The 21557-nt window shown below is 37.5% G+C and overlaps 4 protein-coding genes and 1 non-coding gene across 5 annotated transcripts; 4 read left to right on the forward strand and 1 right to left on the reverse strand.

Moving 5' to 3' along the window:
* Positions 1-2762: 2762 nt before the first annotated feature.
* TRNAT-AGU (transfer RNA threonine (anticodon AGU)) lies at positions 2763-2836 on the forward strand. Its single transcript has one exon. It is a non-coding gene; the product is annotated as a tRNA-Thr (tRNA).
* A 921-nt stretch (positions 2837-3757) lies between these two features.
* Positions 3758-4704, forward strand: LOC141841520 (CRIB domain-containing protein RIC4-like). The gene is made up of 2 exons (XM_074729693.1): positions 3758-4075; positions 4153-4704. Exons 1-2 carry the CDS (start codon positions 3937-3939, stop codon positions 4533-4535), a joined length of 522 nt encoding a protein of 173 aa, XP_074585794.1. The 5' UTR covers positions 3758-3936; the 3' UTR covers positions 4536-4704.
* Positions 4705-6617: 1913 nt separating this feature from the next.
* Positions 6618-7405, forward strand: LOC141837589 (uncharacterized). The gene has a single exon (XM_074724970.1). It carries the CDS (start codon positions 6618-6620, stop codon positions 7338-7340), a length of 723 nt encoding a protein of 240 aa, XP_074581071.1. The 3' UTR covers positions 7341-7405.
* Positions 7406-9033: 1628 nt separating this feature from the next.
* Positions 9034-14266, reverse strand: LOC141840156 (stearoyl-[acyl-carrier-protein] 9-desaturase, chloroplastic-like). Its single transcript, XM_074728062.1, has 3 exons — positions 14083-14266; positions 10142-10640; positions 9034-9711 (listed from the first exon to the last, which is right to left on the reverse strand). Exons 1-3 carry the CDS (start codon positions 14202-14204, stop codon positions 9151-9153), a joined length of 1182 nt encoding a protein of 393 aa, XP_074584163.1. The 5' UTR covers positions 14205-14266; the 3' UTR covers positions 9034-9150.
* A 5869-nt stretch (positions 14267-20135) lies between these two features.
* Positions 20136-20681, forward strand: LOC141837590 (uncharacterized). The gene has a single exon (XM_074724971.1). The coding sequence runs from the start codon at positions 20136-20138 to the stop codon at positions 20679-20681; it is 546 nt and encodes a 181-aa protein (XP_074581072.1).
* Positions 20682-21557: the final 876 nt, after the last annotated feature.

Raw genomic sequence — 21557 nt, forward strand, 5'->3', positions numbered from 1 at the left:
AACCATTAACCCTCACAAGCTAGCTAATACACCCTCACATCGTAACCTATTGGAGCTATATAAGTGACTCCATCCCCCTCAAGCAACTCATGAAATCTCCTCCTATAATGTGTGTTGCAAGCCCATATTTGAATTGTAATCCCCTCCTATGACAAATGCATCCTCCTCCCATGTAGCATACAACATACACCTAATCTCCGGTCAGCGTTAATCCATCAGTCATGTGACTAACCCTCTAGAGAGAAAGTGTTCCTGTCTCTTGTGACTCCCATGTATCCTCCCCCTATGTATCTTGCCTCCTCCTAATCTAGCAATGCCCCAACCCCCTCCCCAGCCATGAACCAAGAGTGTCATAGCAGTTGTCTAGTCCGTTGTGCTCTGCTAGCACCATGAATGTGTCCCCCAGCTCTTCAATCTACAGTCTCTTCATGCGGTTGATGTAGTCTCCTCTGTCCACCTAGAGCAAATGAGCTCCAGCCTCCTATGTCTCCTTCTCAATGTGTCCGCTAACACCCAAATCCCTCCAAATTGCTCTCCCCTCCAATCCTCCGCTAGTAATGTTTGATCAGCTCGTATCCTCATAAGGCAAAATAACATGGATATATGTATGTCATATACTATGCCGTGTCTTTGTATCACAGTGTCAAAAGGCTCTCAAGTTTATCTTTTGATATCAACTCAAGTCTGATGAAGACCCAGATCTGAGTAAATATTTAAGGTCCTATATACATGAATTTGAATTTTTTGAAATACAAGCTCTACATCAAGTCTCTCCTCCTCAAACCTTCCATTATTCTTAACCTGCCAAATGTGATAGATCATAGCAGACATGGCTAGATGTTGTGTCTGCATCAACCTGCTAGTGCCTCGATAGTGGCACATGAAGACCAACAACATCCTCTTGTAGGTAGGCATCTCATGAGTCATTTGCAACCAATTATCTGACTCAATCCCAGAGCTGGTTCATCTGCTCACATTTGAAAAGAATATACTCTTGTGTCTATTCCTCTACCCCATAGAATGTGCAAGCCCTATCAGTATCCTCCATATACTCTAATCTATCAATGGTAGATAACCTACTATGGGCTAGTAACCATAGTATGAAGCTGTGATTGGGCTATAAATATTTCTTTCATGGTTTGTAGGCTCTAATATCTCGAAAAAATTCATAGGCCTTACTGTTCCTTTGTGGTGGTGCCTATGTTGACTGAACCAATCTGCTAATTGTTGATCTTCCATCTGTCCCCATTGATGATACTATTTGGTCTCGTATCTGGATTAGTTTTTTGATGAGTGGAGAGTCTATATGCATGCTTTGCTTGTCAATCTCATATGTAAGTATCTCTAAGGTATGCATGATATACCCAGTGCATCCTGTTTGTCTTGGATGCGCTATAACACTTTTGCTAACAATGTAGTTTTCCACGATTTTAGGTCATGAAGTCCCAATCCTCCTTCTTCTTTGGGCTTGCATATTTCATACCATGGAATTGGGGGATGCTTAGTTGTCCACATGAAATTGCAACAGGGGCTACAGATATGCTCAATGACTCTATTAGGCAGTGATAAGATGGACATCCAGTAGCATTCAACTCCTTGGAGTACTGACTAAATTAGTTGTGTTTTATCGACATATAACAATGTCTTTTTGGGTCAAGGATTGATTTTCCGAGCCAGGGCATCCATCAGTGGACTGTAATCAACAATCTTAAGTTCCTTAGAACTTAATGGGATCCCCAAGTATCGAAATGACATTGTTCCCTCCTGAAACCTTGTGATGCTACTGAGCTTATGCCATGTGGGCACATTAATGTCATATAAATATTGAACTTGTTGAGGCTCGCCCTTAGCTTAGCCATTTGTTTGAATTGGTCTAAGCAATTTGTGAGTACTGACAGAGGCAATATCCCCTCTAGAGAATTGTAATAAGTCATCGGCATAAGTAAGGTGAGCAATCCTCAAATCTTTACATTTAAGATGGAATTGAAACTCAACTCTTCTGGTATGTTGATTCGGTAATTGTGTCAAATACTTCATACATATGCTAAAGATAGAAAGAGAGTGGGGCACCCTACTTGAGGCCTCTAGCTCCTCAAAATAACCATACATTCCACCATTAATGCTTAAGGAATATGATGTGGTAATGATGCACTCACGTATCCATGTAATGAATAAGGGGATTGAAGCTCCACAAGCACATCCAATAAGAAATTTCAATACACTATGTTAAAAACTTTTTGAAGGTTGACTTTAAGTGTACACTCTCTTTTTTATATAATTTCTCATTAACTCTTGAGTGAGGTGTATATTATCTATGATAGTTTGACTTTCTAATGAACACAATCTGGGTAGGGTGGAAAATGTGTTCTGCTATGTTAACTAATTTTATTATCAATAATTTTGAAATGATCTTATAGAATACTGAGCAACATGAGATAGATCTGTAATCTATTGCATTGGTTGATTTCGATACTAAGACAATGAGACAATGATTTCATTGCTTGAGTAATTTCAATTCCGTTGCTTAAAAACGCCCATCTTATTTGTATTCACACGAAAACTATAAAATAAAAGAGAAAAATAGTTTAAGAGGAGAAATATATCCAAAATTCATAAGCACGATTGTGTTGTTTTATCCATCTCCCAATTTATTGTATTTTGCTTCATCTTGACGTAATAACCTGTAATTAATCGAGCACTTTTGCAAATTAATTATACAAAAAATATAAACAATTATTTTAAAATACAAAATTTAGACAACAGCTTTCATAGCTCAGTTGGTTAGAGCACCCGTTTAGTAAGCGGGAGGTCTTGAGTTCAAATCTCAATGAAAGCATTTTTTTTTATCCCCTCCCTCACTTCAAATCTCAATGAAAGCAAACTTGCATTAAGTACCATGTCCATGCAGTAAACTTGCCCCACTCCATTTTTCCTTATCAAATTCCTGATGACTTGACTCTGTTGTTCTGATCGATATGGAGGGTGAGTTTCCACCAAAAGGTTAAGATCAACTAAAGCAGATTCTTCCCATGCTCCATTAATTATGTTTATATTTCTCTTAAGGCATGCATCAATATCATAAAGGCCAAAGGTACTTAAATTGCTTTCCCTGAAAGAAAGAAAGAAAGCAATCAATCAAGCAAATCTAAGATATGGAAAACCTCCAGTCTACTTCAGAAGGGTCCAAAAGTAGCACACCCCAAGTCAGTCCCCTTAATTTCTCAGAGGTTAAATCCAACAACTTGTGTGCATGAGTTTTCATTCAGTTTCATACAAGGAAAGCAAAGCAAACAGTAAACCTCTTGGTCCAGAAGGGATGAAAAGTAGTTGCAATTGGTCACATGTACAGCAAGGAGTTCCCCAACCCGGCCTCAAAAGAAGATGGTGGGCACGGATTTGCTCTAAATTCCAGAACTCTCTCTCTCTCTCTCTCTCTCTCTCTGTGCGTGTTATATTGGACCTCTCTCTCTCACTCTCTCTCTCTGACTATGGCGTATTTGTAAGAACTTTTCTTCAAATGAGAAGTGCAATCAAAGGATATTGGATGTCTGGACTGGCTGTTGGGAAGTAGCTGTGTATACTTTCCGATTTATGACCGATAAAAAATTTTCATGGGACCGGATCGATTACGAGGGATAGTCAATGAGACTAAGATTTATTATTATTATTTTTTTATTGGACCAACCAACTCAACCCACTCCATAATAATACCCTTTGTCTCTCTCACTCCTCACGCACCAAACTTGGGTAACTCTCACATCTGAAATCATTCATTCTTGCTGACAAAGCTAGCCAACACCACCTCTAGCTAGCTCCAATATAACAAATCCACTAGGGACTCATCTTCTTCATGCCATAACCACCAAACCTCTTCTTCCTCTCTCTCTCACACTATATTTGCGGATCTGTTACTTGTCACATGCAATTCATGGTGCAATGAGAGAAAGGCGAATGGATCGGTTCGTCATCCTTCCCTTCTCTGTCGGCTGCGTCTCTCAATCCAGCGTCGCGGTCTGTGAGAACCAGCCGAAGAGAGCGCGAGCTGAGGCAGCCGCAGCTCCGCCGCCGACACCGAGTAGTAGTCGTAGCGATTCTTGTTGTCTTTGTTATTTGTTCGTGAGATAGATCTAATCGTTCGCTGTGGTTCTGAAGGTGGGAAGCCGAGGAACTCCTTCAGCGTCGTCCTTCCGTTTCCGCGGCCGCCGAGCATCGCCGCGGGGTTCCAGAAGCTGGCCAGGAGCATCAAGAGCTTATCCCACTACTTCGCGTTCGAGGAGGAGGAGGAAGAGGAGGAGGCGGAGATGGAGATTGGGTTCCCGACTGATGTGCAGCACGTCGCTCACATAGGCCTGGATGGGCTCAGCCACACCATGGGCAGCAAGAAGAGTAGCTGGGACATGGCGCCCCCGGAGTTCCTTCCTCTTCCTTCCTTCTCGATGAAGCAGCTTGAGTTGGCCATGGCGGCGCAGGCAGGTGCTCCTCCTCCACCACCACCACCACCACCACACGGTCCCCATGGCTCATGGCTTCACTGAGGCGCAATTAGCTTTAATTGTTTGTCGCCTTGTTCTTTTGCTTTGGGGCTTTAATTGTGTTTCTTCCAACGCGCTAGCTGCTTGTGGTGATTGAGACTGGAGAGGGGGCAGCTCAACCTGTATAGCTTGCTGTATCAGTATGAGAAACCGATAACAATTTTCTAGTTAATTTCTTCTCTGTCTTTTGTGGTGAATCAAATTGACAACAGATCAAGAACGTAACTGGATCGCACAAGATATGATCTTTCTTCCCTCTGTTGCTATTTTTATCTCCAGTTATCTGACAAATTAAGGACTGATGGAATTTAACGCCGTGCCATCGCTATCTCTGCTCGTGATGCAAAGCGACAATGTCGTCTACAAAACCTGAACTGGCCCATGCCTGACGAGATTCGTCTTCTCGAGGACTAAATGATTTGTGCTTCCACCGCACGCACTGAAATAAACAACAGTACTCTACTGCTATCGTATTATTAACTGAAGAGCAGTAACATGCAAGTACGAAATAGATATATAGGGAAGAAAGTGAAGATCGAAGAAGGAGCATGCAGGAATTGTGTGGAAATATAAATATATATCATTGTGGCTGATAATTGTTGGGTCGGTGGCTGGTCGGGGAGGATGTAAATGATAATAGTAATTCGTTTTTGGATGTCACATAAACACTGTCACGTTACATGTGAGCTTAACACGTCACCTGAGTGCTACGTAGGCACTGCCACATATCCTCTAGAGTATAAATTTAAGTTTTTCAATGCTCTTCGCGACGACACGTACACACGAAGTGCGCCAACAAATAGCCCATTGCGCGTGTGATGGACTTGCAGGCTCACAGGTACAAGCACTTGCTCGCCCATGAGAAGAAAACACATGTGTTTTTGTGTTAACTCCATTAACATAACAACATTAATAAGGAATGGAAGCCCATCGAATTTTTCTGACGTGAAACTATTCCCCATGCACTTCCTTATATAACATTAATTAACAATTAATATTATTTAGGCTGATTTTGAATAATTAATTTCTCATTCACTCTTAATCGATTTTGAACAAATTAATAGTGTAGATCTATCTACATGAAACGTATATTTTGATTTTGAAGTCAATTTTGACTTTCATCAATTGATGGCATCACAAATTTTTTATAAAATAATAATTTGACAATGTCAATGTCATTGACATTATGTCAAGGTGACAGACAGCTCGGACCACAAATGAGTTCTTAGATGAATCTCTTCATGCTTATTCACTTTACCTAGAAGGTAAAATATAAGCAAAGATCCCAAGAAAAGGGAAAGTCAAATTAAACCTTCTTTGTCTTGCATTAGAACTAGTGGAGAAGTACGCATAAATTTTGAGGGTCTCCACCAAATGGAAAGGCATCACCCGTGAACTTGATAGCGATATATGCATGCGTACCCCTTTGTTGGAGTCCTCATTCATCGACCCTTTTGCATAGTCGGCCTTGTGATTAATTTCTTACTCAAATCGTTATATCTTCTCTTCTTCATTTTTTTTTCTTTTTTGTATTAATTGAAAAAAAGGACCACTAATTAGTGCCATTATGCTGGATCCAATTCCAATAAAAGTTCTAATCCCTTAATTTCCGCTTTTTTATTAGACCGGGCCCGATAACCCGATTTCGTGGGTGATCGAACCGATTGAAAATTTCGGGCACAATATTATCGGGTCGGACTTTACCTGCTAGCGGATTCGTGAAGGCGCGCGTTTGTTCGGGCTAAAGGCGGGTTTCGTCGGCGACCCGTTAAACCGTGGAGTACGTGACGTGCTCCCTCTTGAAATAAGAGGAAAACGGTGGCGTTCATTTGAGGGGAAAGGTGACGAGGTCTCATCTTCCTCGTGAGCATCTCAGAGTGTCGAGCTTGCTTCTCATCTCCCTCTAGGCCTCGTTCTATGATAGAGAGCGAAAGATTGGGGGGATTGAAGAAGAACTGTGTCCCATGATTGGTCAATTGCGGTTTGAGAAGGAGGTGGAATGTGGATGGCGGTTCTTGCTTTCGAAATGATTGGGGATTCGAGGTGAAGATTGAGTTTTTATAGCAAAGATCGCGTCGCGGAATCATGGAAAGGGTTGCGGAGTTCCGGGGTAGCGTTACGCTCTCGGGAGCCTTCAGCGTTGGGGACCTCCTCAAGGTCGGAGATGAGGACGAGACATCCCGCTCCTCCGTCGTCGTCGGAGGCTCTGCTACCGGAAGAACGTTGCTCGATGTCATCCGGGACGAGGAGGCCGAAAATGGAGCGGCTTTGGAGGCCCATTCCGGCAATGGCATCCATTGGAAAACGTTCAAGGACCTCCTCCGCCGCGCCGGCTCATCCTGGGCGGCGGGCGCATGTTCTTCATCTGCCGAAGCCGCGCCACCGTCGACATCTCTGCAGGGGGGACATCAGTCGCATAATGGCGAAAGATCCAGTCGTGGCGGCGCCACTGAGCCTCCAGCGCCGGGAACCGCAGCAGTGGATGAGAGGGTCTCTTTGATGGCGCTACTGGAGGAAACTGAGGTGCATTGGAGCAGGGGCGAGCGAACACTGCCGCCGGCGACGCTGGCGGAGGCGCTGGCAGTGGCAGAGGAGGAGAAAGAGGAGGAGGAGGAGGAGGAGGAGGCAAGGGGCCACGGTACCACACTGTGTATGTGCTGTAGTGTGTGCATGGTGCGGCGCAGGGGCGCGGCGTTCATCCCCTGCGGCCACACCTTCTGCCGGCTGTGCTCGAGGAAGCTCTGGGCGAGCCGCAGCAACTGCCCGCTCTGCAACGGCTTCATCCTCGAGATCCTCAACATCTTCTAAGTGTTCCCCGTCATCTCCGGCCATCACCGTCGTCGGGCTACTCGGTAATCATCTTCCAATTCCATGCCAACTGCAATAATTTGAACAAATCAGTTGCCACAACGATCTGATGATGATGATGATGATGCTCAGTAGCTTAATCTTTTAATTCATCAATGATTGGAGTGGTCAATCGCGATACAATATGAAATGTCTTAGATTGTCTCGCTTGGTTTTGAGTGAAATAAACAATCAGAAACAAAAACAGCAAAACCTGTCGTCTTCTTGTTCTCCAACAGTAGCACATTTCTTGACTGTTCTAATGGTTGAAAAAGCTTCGACTTCAGAGTAAAATTTTTTCTTCTTCTCACTTTTGATAGTCTCAGAGTCCCTGCCACGGGGACCATGGACCAGAGATGCACACCTTTCAGCTACTGATGAAGAGAGCCCCAAAACCTTTTATGGTTGCATGCCTAGGACCAGCAGTTAGTTGTGCTAGAATATTTGACATGGTCCTGAAGATTTTGTAAAGTATAACACTTATCATGGCTTTAAGATGGTAGCAATAGTCATAGATAATCTCTCTGTTTTACTAATTACAAAGTCTTGACGCAACTATAAAGGTGTTGCAACTCATATGACTTTGATACTAGGATTAACAAATTTGATATTTGATTTGATAAAAATTTATTTATATTCGTTAAATACACACAAGATCAATTAAATGAACAAATTGAATGACTCATTAAACTAAATAAATAAAATTAAATATATATGTATTTAGTTCATTAATATTCATAAACAAAGATCATAAATTGTCCATAAATAAAATTTATGAATTATGTTCATCAATAAAATTTTTATCGTGTTAAATAAATAAATAAATTTTTAAAATAAATAAATAAATTTATATTATTAAATTTAATAATTAATCAAATAAATTTAAAATGTAAAAATTTTAAAACAATTAAATATGTTTGACTCGAAAGATTGATAACATCTAAATGAATCAAGCTCAAGTTCAAAAAAAAAAATCAAGTTTGAATAATCATTTTAATAGTTTAATTCATTTTAGATTCGATTTTTCTCAATTATCTTAAAAATAAAATATAATTTTGGTAGTAATTTAGAAAAATAAAAATTTAAATAGACGATTGGAAATAAGACAAGGAAAAGAATTTTAACTCTTTTTTACTTTTACAATCTCAAATTTGGTGAACAAGAAAAGACATGGATGAAAAAAAATAATCAGTAATAAAAAATATAAATTTGGAAGGTATTGGAGGTCTCAGAATTAAATTTATATAACGATATTATTAAAATTATTACGCTAATATTCTTTATAAATATATTGACCATATTCATTGTGTGTCTCTTTAGCATCACTGCATTGAACAGTTTGCTTCACTGTCCTATTATCAGGCCTTAATTGTTATAAATTTGTTAAGAAGTACAAATTTAGTAAACAAAATTAAAAAATAACTTAAGTGAATGTCCACTGTCCAGAATCGCAGAGCAAGTTGAAGAGATTGACAGTATGATAGATGCTATATCGGAGCTTAATTGTTAAATTTTTATTGCTAGCAGAGAATACAAAAGATTTTCTTTAAAAAAAGGAAAATCTATTCACCTAAATATTTTAATTTCAATGGAAACTCAGTTTTGTACTTGATCCAAATTCAAACTTTATTGCATGAAATAACGAGAAGAAAAGTAAGAGAAAATATATGTTGGCAACGAAACTTCTTATAAAGTGAAACAGGTCCGCGGACCAATATATGCTTTGCTTCCATGACAAGAACGACATTAAGCCAAAAACACTCGATGCCAGTTAGAGTTGCACCTTCCTGTCGTAAATCCAACTGAAGGGAATGGTAGAAGCTTGTTTAGCCTTCGCTTGTGCTCTTTCTTCAAGTCTTCTTATTCTGGAAGCCAAAGTACAAACAAAATCCTGGGCTTTGTTCCCTTCACCAGAAAGACCAGTTAGATCGCCTATCTTCCACCTGTTAACGAGGAATTCGAGTATATCTGCATAGTCCTTTGCGGTGTACACACCCAACCGCTGAGCAACTGCTGAAAAGTGTTCAAAGAGGTTACTGTCTCGACCATCATACATTAGATGGGCAGGCATTGCAATCTTCTTCTTCATCATGTCTGCAAATCCCAGTACAGTGTCTTCGGGATCTATCTCAAATAGTTTCTCGACTATTTTAGTGTATGCAGTCTCGTGGCGCTTTTCGTCAGATGCAATTATTCCACATATCTGAGCCAATTTGAGATCCCCATGTTCCTTGGCATGCCTTGCAGTGTTTCCATGGGATATGAAGGTGGCTCTCTCTTGAAATGAAGTGTATATGAAGCCCAGGTACGGATTATTCTCAGTACCAGGATCCTGAAAATCAAGTAAATGGAAAAGCATGACAATTAAGAGGAGCAGTTCCATGAAATGCTACTGCGTATGCTAATTCTAACAATGTCAATATTAAGATCTAAAATTAATTTCTATTAGGAAAAATGATTAAGCATCGTGATCTCTACTAGCAGTGAAGCAGGCAGTCAAGCCAAACAGAGCAGATGAACTGGGAAAAAACTTCAAAGAAAATCCCGATAATGAATGAATCAGTTTGTAAGAATCAAGTAGACCAAAAGAACTAAACACACGGTAGCATTCCTATGCGCTGTCAAATATTTCAAGATTGACAGAGCAAGTAGATATTACCATTCCAGGCAACACGACTTCTGAACTATATATGTCAAAGGAAGTTAAACTAGAACCAAAATTAATATATGAAGTATTAACATCAGTAAGTAGATCATATTACCATCCCTGAGCCAATCAGATACTGAATTGTCTTCTCAATCTGCTTCATGTCCACTCTTCCAGATAGATATAGGTACTTGTTGAGAAGGTCACCATGTCTATTTTCTTCAGCGGTCCAAGCCCTTGTCCAAATTGCCCAAGAAGTTGGGCTTGCACCTGTCTCATCTCGAACACCATCAAGAGTGTTCAGCATTGTTTGATATGTAGGAAGTGCTTCCTCAGTGATCATGTCTCCAACCAAGCAAACAAGATAATCATCAGGAATCTCCTTGCAGCGTTCTCTCAGTTCACTGACTTCTTCATAAAATCCCTCAGAAGAAGGATCCGGCAGAAAATCTTGTGGCTGCCAACACTTTTCAACAGGCTTCAAATGCACCAAAATATTACTTTCCGCCCAATCCTCTAATGACTTAAAAATCTCAATCTTCTGGGGCGGCAGTGAGTGAGTGACTTGAATATGCAAATCACGCGGTGCAAAGGGTTTGTTTCGAGTCTCAACTCTGAAACACACGGAACAATAAAAAACATAAATAAAAGACACAAAAAAAACATGTGAAGTTATACATATGAAGAGCAGTCTAAATTGCTAAATCAATGTGACATATAAAATAGTTTATTTTGCCTATAATTGGTCTGAATGCAGCAACATGTTAGCCACGAAAATAAAATGGGTAGCTAATCCATCCTTAGACCAAAAGTTGATACAAAAACAATTAATACTTCAGCTGGTAAAAATATAGTATTTCTTGAAAGATTGCCATGACATGAGAACAAAAAATGCATGAGGATGGCTAACTATCATACAAGTAGAAGAGTTTTTCTTTTCTTTTCTGAAGCACCAACATGATCCACAGTATTATATGAGTTAATAAAATATTCTGAACAATTCTGAAAGTTTGTGAACTTATACAATCGGCACCAATATAGAAAGGAATCTAGCTAGAACCCTGGCACTAATATAGAAAGGAGTCTAGCTAGAACCCCAGCACCAGCTAGAACCAAACTATTTTGATGTGTTGGGCAAAGTGTTTACGTTTGGTTTTGTGTGTTACTAATGTGTGTTAAGTTGTGCATTGACTAAAGCCTGCGAAGCTTGTGGCCAACGAGGTTGAGTCGTGGTTGATGACTTAATGTGGCCAAGTTGGTGTTGCTCGATGGCTCAAGATCTGTTGGATATCTAGAAAGAATGGTATGACACACCTGAGGGACCACAAGAGAGGAGCACTAAGGTGGCAACTTTGACAAGAGTCACGAGAGGTAGACTATGTAGGAGAACAAGTAAAGGATGACATGTGGTTCGAGCTAAGAGGTTGGTGCATTCAAAGGACCGAAGACCTAATGGAAGATAACCACTTGGGCAAAGTGAAGCTACGATAATTTTGGCAATAGCCAAAAACGAGGTAAAGGAATGAAGGCTAACACGTGGAACAAGCGTGGAGGCATTGAGCGGTTGTCCCTCATCTACTGCCTGCTAGAAGGCAGCGACGTTATCTAAAGTAGCAAGTTCTTGAATTAGTGCAACATCCTCCTCTAGTTCTAGTTCATCAATTCTTTCTTCCTCAGATTTTACCACTATGTTTGCAGAATTTGTAAGCTTGTTATCCGTCTGCAATATGTCAGAAGCTAACACACAATCAATTGTCTTTTCTTCCTTCTCAGAGATAGCATTAGCAGATTCATCATGTGGAGTATTCATCTCAGTCATATCATCATCTTCAATTGTTTTGCTTTTTCCTCAATTTGAAGATCCAACCAACTTCAGACAATTTCATCCACTACATTATCATCATAAACTGAATCATCAAATATTTCAATCTCGTCGTCGTCTCTGCCGCCTCCTATGTTCGGACGATCGGGAAAGTAGGACTTGTCGTACTCGATGTTATCGAGGTCCGCATGTTCATGGTTGTCTTCACCGCCGTAAGAGGAAGGAGGGGTGTAGAGGCGCTGCGGAGCCGACGTTCTCTCGAAGTTGTAGATGGCGGGGCGGTTGATCCCAAATCCCTCAAAACCAAACTTGCACTTCGACATCTCTCCTCGATTGGAAATTAAGAATATTTCAAAAGGGGAATAAAGGAACTTATGACCTTTACGATCTTGCGCCGCTAAACGTTGGGATAAATTTGTGACTTGTCTTTGTAGATATTAGAGCTTTAATACCAATTGACGTCGGACGGGATAACGATTATCTTGTAGGTTGTATTAATTTCGTTAATCAATTGCGAACACCGAAAATTAATCGTCAAAAACCTATTGATTCGAAAGTATACCAGGAGATAGAAAAATAAACGGCACTGCCGAAAATATTATTAAACCAAAATTTCTTTTTAAACATCAACTAACAAGATGTTTATATAGGCCTAAAACCCTAACTTGTAAAGAAAGGAAAGAAATTCTAACAGAAGGAAAAATTCTTAACAAACTCGAAATTCTAAAAATCCTAAACGGACTTAAAATTCTCAAATATAAAAAAAATCCAAAACTACTCTAAATACCAAAAATCTTAAAAATTATTAAAAATAAAAATTATCAAAAATAATAATAAAATCTTCGGATCCTCCTGCATCATGACTCGAAAAAATCAATAGTTTAGTTGTAGTCGATATTCTGGTTGACTAGAGAACGATCCTAGTTGTTTGGTATGGTGAGTCAACTCAGGATGGTCTACTCACGAACTAAATATTTTTGTTTGGAATGAAGTCGACTAGGCAATCGACTAAATCTTTGACAAAATTAAAAATAATACCGTTGATCGGGCAAAGAAAAGTTGCAACCATAGATTGCTTACCCAATAAAGTGGTTCAGTTGACTAGATTAGAGTGAGTTATTAGCAAGCAATTGAAGCCAAAGTAAATTGACTGAGGGATCTGTTGCTAAGTAGAAAGCTGTATTGATCGCGAAAACAATCAACCAGAAATGGTTGAATCAAATGGCATGCTACAGACTGCAAAGCAAAAAAGTGAAGCTTGTTTGAAGACAACTTGGAGGCTATAAATAGAGAACCAAGGGGAGCTTGTAAAGATTGATAAAACTAAGCACTCTAACATTCTTATGCTTTATTATTTAATTTCATAGTCTATCATTGTAGTTGTCTTGCTTTACTTGTATTTTTCATTCCTATAAAACTCTTGTAAGAGTTTCTATACCTCTAATAAGGAGAAAGTTAATGAGAATCATGGAGTAGGAACCAGGAATTCCAAACCACATAAATCCCAGGAGTTAGCGTTTGGCTTTTATATTTTATATTTTCGTTGCTAAAAATCTTGTTTAATTGACCTCGCTAAGCATTAGCAAGAGTAAGTCTAGTGGAGATGCTCAAACATTATGAACTATGCAAGTAGAGTAAACATATTCATAAAAGGAGCTTAGTGCAACAAGATTTTTACAATTCTCAGCAATCAAGAATGCAAGCATGCAACATAGAGTCCAGAAAAGAACCGAAATTCTATTTTTCATTTTTACTCTAAGAAAAGGGCTAATTTGATATCTCTCGTCAATATCATACCAAAAGAACAAAAGGTCGAGTTTGGAGAGAGAAAATGGTAAAAAAGAGATGCTCAATCTTAGACTAAACAGAAACCATCACCGAATCCAGATCAAGCAGATCATCACCCAATCAAGATCCAGCAGATCTTCACCGAATCTTAATCAAGCATATTAGGTCATCACCTAAAAATGCAATAATCGCGCTCTATAATAAAATTCTCTACAAAAAAAAAAAACCCCCAAAAATGTGAGAACTTGAGCAAGAAAACTGGAGGGAAAAAACTCGACTCAAAGAGAAATATGGACCCTCAATAAGCATAGACGCATCAATTCCAACAAAAGAAGAAACTACAGATGTAGCATCAGAACCCGAGAAGTAATCAGAAAATAAAGATCGAGACCCCCACGACCACCATTCAAATTCAGAGACAAATCCTAAGGAGGAAGCGAGCTCACTTGGTGACGGCGGAGGATCCGATGGTGGAGGCCATGAAGACTCTGCAAGATCTAGCATTCCGACAGCCTTCCCGGCGAGAGAAGAAGAGCGTTTGGGGATGAAACGCCACACCAGAAGCCATTGCAGACCTTCCTTCCTTCCTTCCCCGCTTCCTCTCTCTACTCCCACTCTAACTCGCTCTTCTTCTTCTTCAGTAGCAGAGAAAGGGCAGCATTGAGGCGGTAATAAGAAAGAACCACGCGAGGGGCTAAATTACCGCTCTACCCTTTGACGAGTTTCACGGGGACGGAAATTTAATTAGCTGTCGTTAATTGATAAATTTTATTCCATCCTTAAATGACGAATTAAATTAATTATTATTTATAAATAATGAAATATTTCATTATTAAAATAATTTTTTCTTATGATGATATTTCATAGGGACATATTTGCACCTAATATTTTCATTCATCAAGTAAAGGAATGCCCACCTACAAAGTTTATTCATCACCATACATTTTCCAAGTTTTTATTTCATAAGTTTAGTAAATACTTTGGTGCGACTTAGAACAAACGATATATTGTTTTTTAGTTTTGAAGTTATAAACCTTAATTTTCTTGTTTAAGAAAATTTATGAATAATCATTTTAAATGGAAGTAAGTTTTGAGTGGTTAAGCAATAATACACCTTATAATTTATTTTAATATTTAATTATATAGTTAAATTTTAATTAAGTGATAAAATAAATTTGTAGTGAATGATTACTAAACAAAAAATAAGGATCCTAGATGCTCGTAAGGTTTAACTCTTCATCAAAATTTAATTTTGCATAAAGAATTGAGAATTAAGAGGTATTTTAGAAGAGCACTGCTTTTCCCACCCCCAACAGCGCACGCCCCCCCTCCCACTTCCTCTCTCTCATCTTCTAATGACAGTTTTATCCTTTTCTTTGTATTTATTTATTTATTTTTTTAAAATTTTTATTTAGTTTTATTTTTTAATTAATTTTATTTAAAAATAACTCTCATATATTTTTATTTTTATTTAGTTTTATTTTTTAATTAATTTAATTTATTATTATTTTCATCAATATGATATTTTTTTAATTTTATTTAATTTTTATTTAGTTTTATTTTTAATCAATTTTGTTTATTATTTTTTATCAATACTTTATTTTTAGAATTTTATATAAATTTTATTTAGTTTTATTTTTAATCAATTTTGTTTATTATATTTTTTTGATTTTATATAAATTTTATTTTTTAATTAATTTTATTTATTATTTTTTTCATAATACTTGTATTTTTTTCAATGTATTATTTTTTAAATTTTGTTTTTTTATTGATATTATTTTTTTGTTAATCAGTTTTTTTTCAATTTTTTTTATCAGTTTTATTTTTTTGAATAAATTTTTTATATGTTTATAATTTTTTATTTATTTTTAGTTATAAAGTTTAGGAGTTATTATTTATAAAATTATATAATGTTAAAAATTATATAAAATAAAAAATAAAAAAATTTGATAAAAAAATAATAAACAAAATTGATTAAAGAAATAAAATAAATAAAATTTAAAAAATAATAAACAAAATTAATTTAAAAATAAAACTAAATAAAAATTAAATAAAATTAAATATATATATATATAAGTATTAATGAAAAAATAATAATCAGTTTTAATTTAAAAAATAAAACTAAATAAAAATTAATTAAAATTAAATAAAAAAAAAATATATATATATAAGTAAAATAAAATAAAAAATAAAGAAAAAATGGTATAAAAGTCATTTGAATAGGAGAGAGAGATATAAATAAAATAAAATAAAAAACAAAGAAAAAAGGGTATAAAAGTCATTTGAATAGGAGAGAGAGAGGAGGGGAGGGGGGGTGCAGTATCAAGGGGGTGGGAAAAGCAATTTGCATTTTAGAAACAAAGAGCCTGATAATTATAAAAAATATTTTCAAAATAAAAAAATTGAAAGATGGATGCTCTATTCCATGAAAATCGAAAGCATCGGTAAACTCGACTTTCACGTGGCTCACGTGTACAAGAAGTCGACGTTAGAGAAATATATGAAATAATCTCACCTAACAGTTAAAATTAATTAATCGTAATCTTTTCTTTTGGCATTACAATTAATTGGGCCATGTTACTCTCTTAACTTCCAATGAATAAGTATTGCCAAAATCTATATGGTCGATAACTTCCAAGTTTCCAGAGCAATTAATTTTGAAAGTGAAACTTTTTTCCAAGTTGAGTCAGAAGGACAAGTTTAGGTAAGCAAGAAAGCAAGAGAAACAAGAGAATGATTTCACTTCATTTTTCTTCTAGGCAGCTTATCAAAACAATAGCATAAAATCAATGAAAGCATTGTATTAGCGCGATTGAATGCATAGTATGATCATAGCTGCTATACAATTACAATAACAATGATTTTGTATTTCCTGAATAAATTACCTGAGTTACCTCTTGTACGTCATACTTTGCTATTAAATTACAGCACCATATCGGATGACATCAAAGGAGTTTGAAGAGCTAAAAGTTCAATTGCAAGAGTTACATGATAAGAGGTTTCATTCGACCATGTATCCTCTTAGAGTGCTCCAATTCTTTTTGTTAAAAAGAAGGATGATACAATAGATTCTGTATCGATTATAGATAACCAAATGCGGTAACTATAAAAAATAAATATCTTATTCCACGTATCAATGATCTCTTTTATCAATTGAAGGGTGCTTGCATCTATTCCAAGATTAATTTGAGATCAAGATACTACCAACTCAAAGTTAAGCAATCAAACATTCAAAAGATAGTTTTCAAAACATGTTATGGCCATTATGAGTTTCGAGTGATACTTTTTGGATTCACCAACGCGTCGGCAGCTTTCATGGACTTAATGAACAGAATATTTATCGATTACTTAGATCGGTTCGTGATTATTTTCATTGATGACATTCTAGTTTATTCAAGATTCAAAGATGAACATGAAGAACATTTAAGTATAGTGTTGGAGATTTTGTGTAAAGAACGCCTCTATGTAAAATTCAATAAGTGTGCATTTTTGTTACCTTCCCTTGGTTTTCTCAGACAATATTCTCTAGAGAAGGCATATCAGTGGATCCACAGAAAGTTGATGCAATAACCAAGTGGACAAGGAAAATATTATAGTGGATGCATTGTGTAACGCCCCCCCTCTTTCTTATACTAATAGGGAGACGTTACGTACTTAAACTTTCCTTAACTTTTACTCATTAAATAAAATAACTCAAATAAACTTTTCTTTTTCTGTTTAGCATGCGGAAGCAAAAGAAATAAATATAAATTCTTGGACATAAAATAAACATTTATATAATTCTTGATCTTATTCCGCGGTTCCGCCGACACCACACATCAAACACTTCTCCAGCTGCCTCCTCTTTCCTATAACTTTTCCTTTCATTTATCTGCAATATGAGGAATGCAAACTATAAGCAACGCTTAGTAAGTACATCATCTAACTCACAAAACCATAGAAAACTTCGTAATAATGATTTATGCAACATGAATGTTCATATCTAAACATGTGAGGGGATTTTCAAAACATACTATTTCATAATAATTAAACATACTAAACATCCATCCTTTGGGCCCTGACAAAGTACCAATGCGCGCATCCCTAACCGGTCCGGGGTAGCTAGCCACCGAAGCCGATTAGAGCGTACTAGGCACCTCGCGGCCTAGGGGCAACTTATGGAGCCCATCCCTTGGACACCTCACGGTCCGGTACTTGTCAACATCAAAGTAAAATACTTTTCTTATACTTCGTATATCATGCAATTTTGAAAGAAACAATTTACACATGCTTTAACTTAAAATGATGTCATGGCAAGAATACTGTATGCATGCTCTATCAAATCACATCATGGAAACAATAACGAAAGTAACGGAACAACTCATACTGCAGGTGAGAGATGTACTTACACTCTGTACTCAACAGGTTTTTAACGTAAAGATGGTGAAACCGAAGATATTCTCCGAAGTGCTCTTAGTACTTTCTCTGCGCGACCTAGTAGAAATCACAATTATGACTTAATTAATCAACTACTAATCAATTAATTATTAATCCATGATCTAACCCATCCCTTAAATATATACTAATTAATCACTAACTAATCATTAATGATTAATTAACCAATTATAATATTTCATTAATTAAATTAATCAACCTAACCTTAATTACTAATTACTTATTAATCCGATTAATAATTCCATTAACCAGATTAATTATCCGATTAATCAACCTAACCTTAATTATTAATTAACCAGATTGATTAAATAAATTACTGCTTAATATCTAATTAAACTAGATTAATTAATTAAACAATCCCTTAATTAATTAAACTAATCCTTAAATAATAAATCTAATTAAACTAACCTTAAGTTACTGCTCTCGTCTTCTCCGGGAGAAAAAGGGCAGTCGTGAGGTCGGCGGCAGCGTCGACTGTCTGGCGTCGACTGGACGAGGACGAAGGCGGCGCGAGCAGGGGATGACGGCAGCGCGTCCTCAGGCGAAGGAGGTGCGGCGGTGCTGTGCAACGAAGATGGCGTCGGGTAGAGGCGGCTAGTCTTCACACGGCGGCAGCGAAACAGAGGAGGCGGCGCGTCGGCGTCTTCACGGTGGCCACAGCAAGCGGCGGCTGGCGTGGCAGAAGGCGGCGTTGGTCGGTGGTGCTTCTCCGGCGAACAGCGCAAGGGAGCAAGGGAGGCGGGAGCTTCTCTGCTTCGTCTTCTCCACGCGACGGGCGGCAGTTGCGTCGGGCGGTGAGCGCCAGGCGGCGGAGAGGAGAGGAGAGAAGATTGGTGGCTGGGTTTCGGCTGCAGCCCCCCTTCTTATAGCCTTCATCCTTGTTTCGTTCCGTGTTTTCCGCCGGCGAAATCGGGCGGCGGGCGGACGCAGTCCGCGCGGGTTGCGCGAGACGCGGTCGCGGTGAACAGGGTCGCGCGTAGTTTTAATAGGGAATGCACAGTAACCCGATTAAAACAATTAAAACCCAAATAAAACCTAATCTAAACCACCGATTAAACCCAATTAAACAATTGAACCGAACCGGGTTCAATTTTGGTTCGCGTGGTTCACTAACCAAACGACTTCCAATTTGATCCAAACCAATTTTGTTGGATTCGTCCTCGCGAGACGAACCTTTTTATCTATTTTATTTTATCAAAAGCTTAACCTAACTCTAGTTCCTACTCATTAATCTAAACGAACTCAACCTAGTTATATATCTACTTAGCCTTAAATGCTTAATTATTAAATTTAATAATTAATCCCTCCTTAGTCCTTACGAATTCATTAGGGTTATTCATAATTAAATTTTATCTCATATATATGAAATATTCTAAATCTAACCAAAAATCTTAAGTGGGGAAAATACGGGTGTTACAGGAAAAACTTTTACATGAAGCTCATAGTTCTCAATTTGCAGTGCACCTGGTACAACTAAAATATATAGAGACCTTAAGAAAATTATTAGTGGCGAAATATGAAATGATATATAGCTGAGTTCGTGGCACATTGTTTAGTCTATCAACAAATTAAAACATAACATCAGAAGCCTACAGAACTTCTACAAAAGATTCATATTCCCGAACGGAAAATGGGAATATATCACCATGGATTTTGTTGTTGGACTACCGAGATCCAAGAAGGGTAATGATGCAATTTGGTTAGTGGTGGACCGATTGATTAAATAAACACACTTTTTACCCATTCATCATACTAATGCATTGAGTCGCTTAGCTGAGCTTTATTGCCGAGAGATTGCGAGATTACACGAAATTTCTTTGAGCATCATATCCGATAGAGATACTCACTTCCTGTCTAAATTTTGGCAAAGCTTATAGAAGGCTTTGGGTACTGAGTTACATTTTAGTTATGCTTTCCACCCCTAGACGGATGGTTAATCAGAGTGTACAATTCAGACCCTAGAGGATCTTTTGGGAGCTTGCATACTTGATTTGGAGGTAGTTGGGAGGACCACTTGCATTTGATAGAATTCGTCTACAATAATAGTTTTCAGTTAGTTATCCAGATGACTCCTTTTGAAGCACTATACGATCAAGCATGTAGATCACTTGTGTTGTGGGATGAAGTAGACAAACATCAATTACTTGGTCCAAAGTGCATTCAAAAGGATGTAGAGATGGTGAATATAATTAGACAAAGATTATTGACAGCTCAGAGTCGTCAAAAAAGTTATGTAGATAAGAGAAGTAGAGAGCTAGAGTTCTCAGAGGGGGATCTTGTATTCCTTCATATATCTCCTATTAAAGGCGTAAATAGATTTGGTGTTAAGGGCAAATTAGCACCAAGATTTATTAAGTCCTTTCAGATTCTTAAACGAGTGAGCCCAGTGGCTTATAAGCTTGCTCTACCACCTTCACTAGCAGGAGTTCATAATGTGTTCCATGTTTCAATGTTGCAGAAATATGTTTCCAATCCATCTCATGTGCTAGAAAGTTTGATAGCACCTCTTTATCCAGATGCTACTTATGAGAATCATCCAGTACGTATCTTGGAGCACAAAGAGCACCAACTTCAAAAGAAAAAGGTGCGTCTAGTGAAAGTGGCATGGTAACATCACTCAGATCAAGAGGCTATTTAGGAGCATGAGGAAGACATGTGAGAGCGATTTCCTCGCCTTTTTCTTTCAGGTAAACTACTAAATTAATGTACAAAATTTGGAGGACCAAATTTATTTTAAGAGGGTAGGATGTTATATCTTGAAATAATATTAAAAAGGGATTAGTTATAAAATTTAAAATTTATTGGACCTTTATGCAAAAGTGCAAATAAAAGGCTAAACTTTTCTTTCCTCATGACCTTTTCTTCCGCTTTTCCTTTAAAACCTCTCTAATCCTAATCTCCCCAAGACGATTTCTTTTCTCACTCTCAAACTCCTCACGTCACTGCTGTCCTTGCTTCTTGCTATCGTCGTCATCATTGTCGCACGCTATCATAGTTACCGCACGTTGTCGCAACACTGCTAACGTTTTATAGCAGCAAACGCAAGTGGATATTTAATTGAGATAGAGTTTTCTTACTTGTCTCCCTAAAATTATCTTGTGCATGATTAAACTTATAATCACAGCCAAGAAGAATAAATAATATATGCTTGTTTAGGGAAACAGAACGAGAATAATATACATGTGTGTTTATTTCTTTAAGTCAAGGCAATGCATGATCAAATAATAGTTTCCTAAGAATCTAAGTAGATGAAATTTAGAACAAATTCTTTAATACTCAATTACATCTTGGATTTGAAGAAATTTATTAGTTATTTTTTATTACTGGATGGCCCCTTTTATTTGTTGTTCTTCTTTATGCTCTAATTGTGATTTTCTCATTGCTACTCTATTAGAAAGTAGTATTGAGCAACTTAAAATTTTAAAAGAACATGGGAACCTAAGGGACTCCCTATGTTGAAATTTAAAATATCATGAAAATACATGGA

Source organism: Curcuma longa, chromosome 11 (assembly GCF_044706935.1).
Source record: "Curcuma longa cultivar G26 ecotype Majalengka, Jawa Barat chromosome 11, ITB_CL_G26_1.1, whole genome shotgun sequence".
NCBI classification, from domain to species: Eukaryota; Viridiplantae; Streptophyta; class Magnoliopsida; order Zingiberales; family Zingiberaceae; genus Curcuma; species Curcuma longa.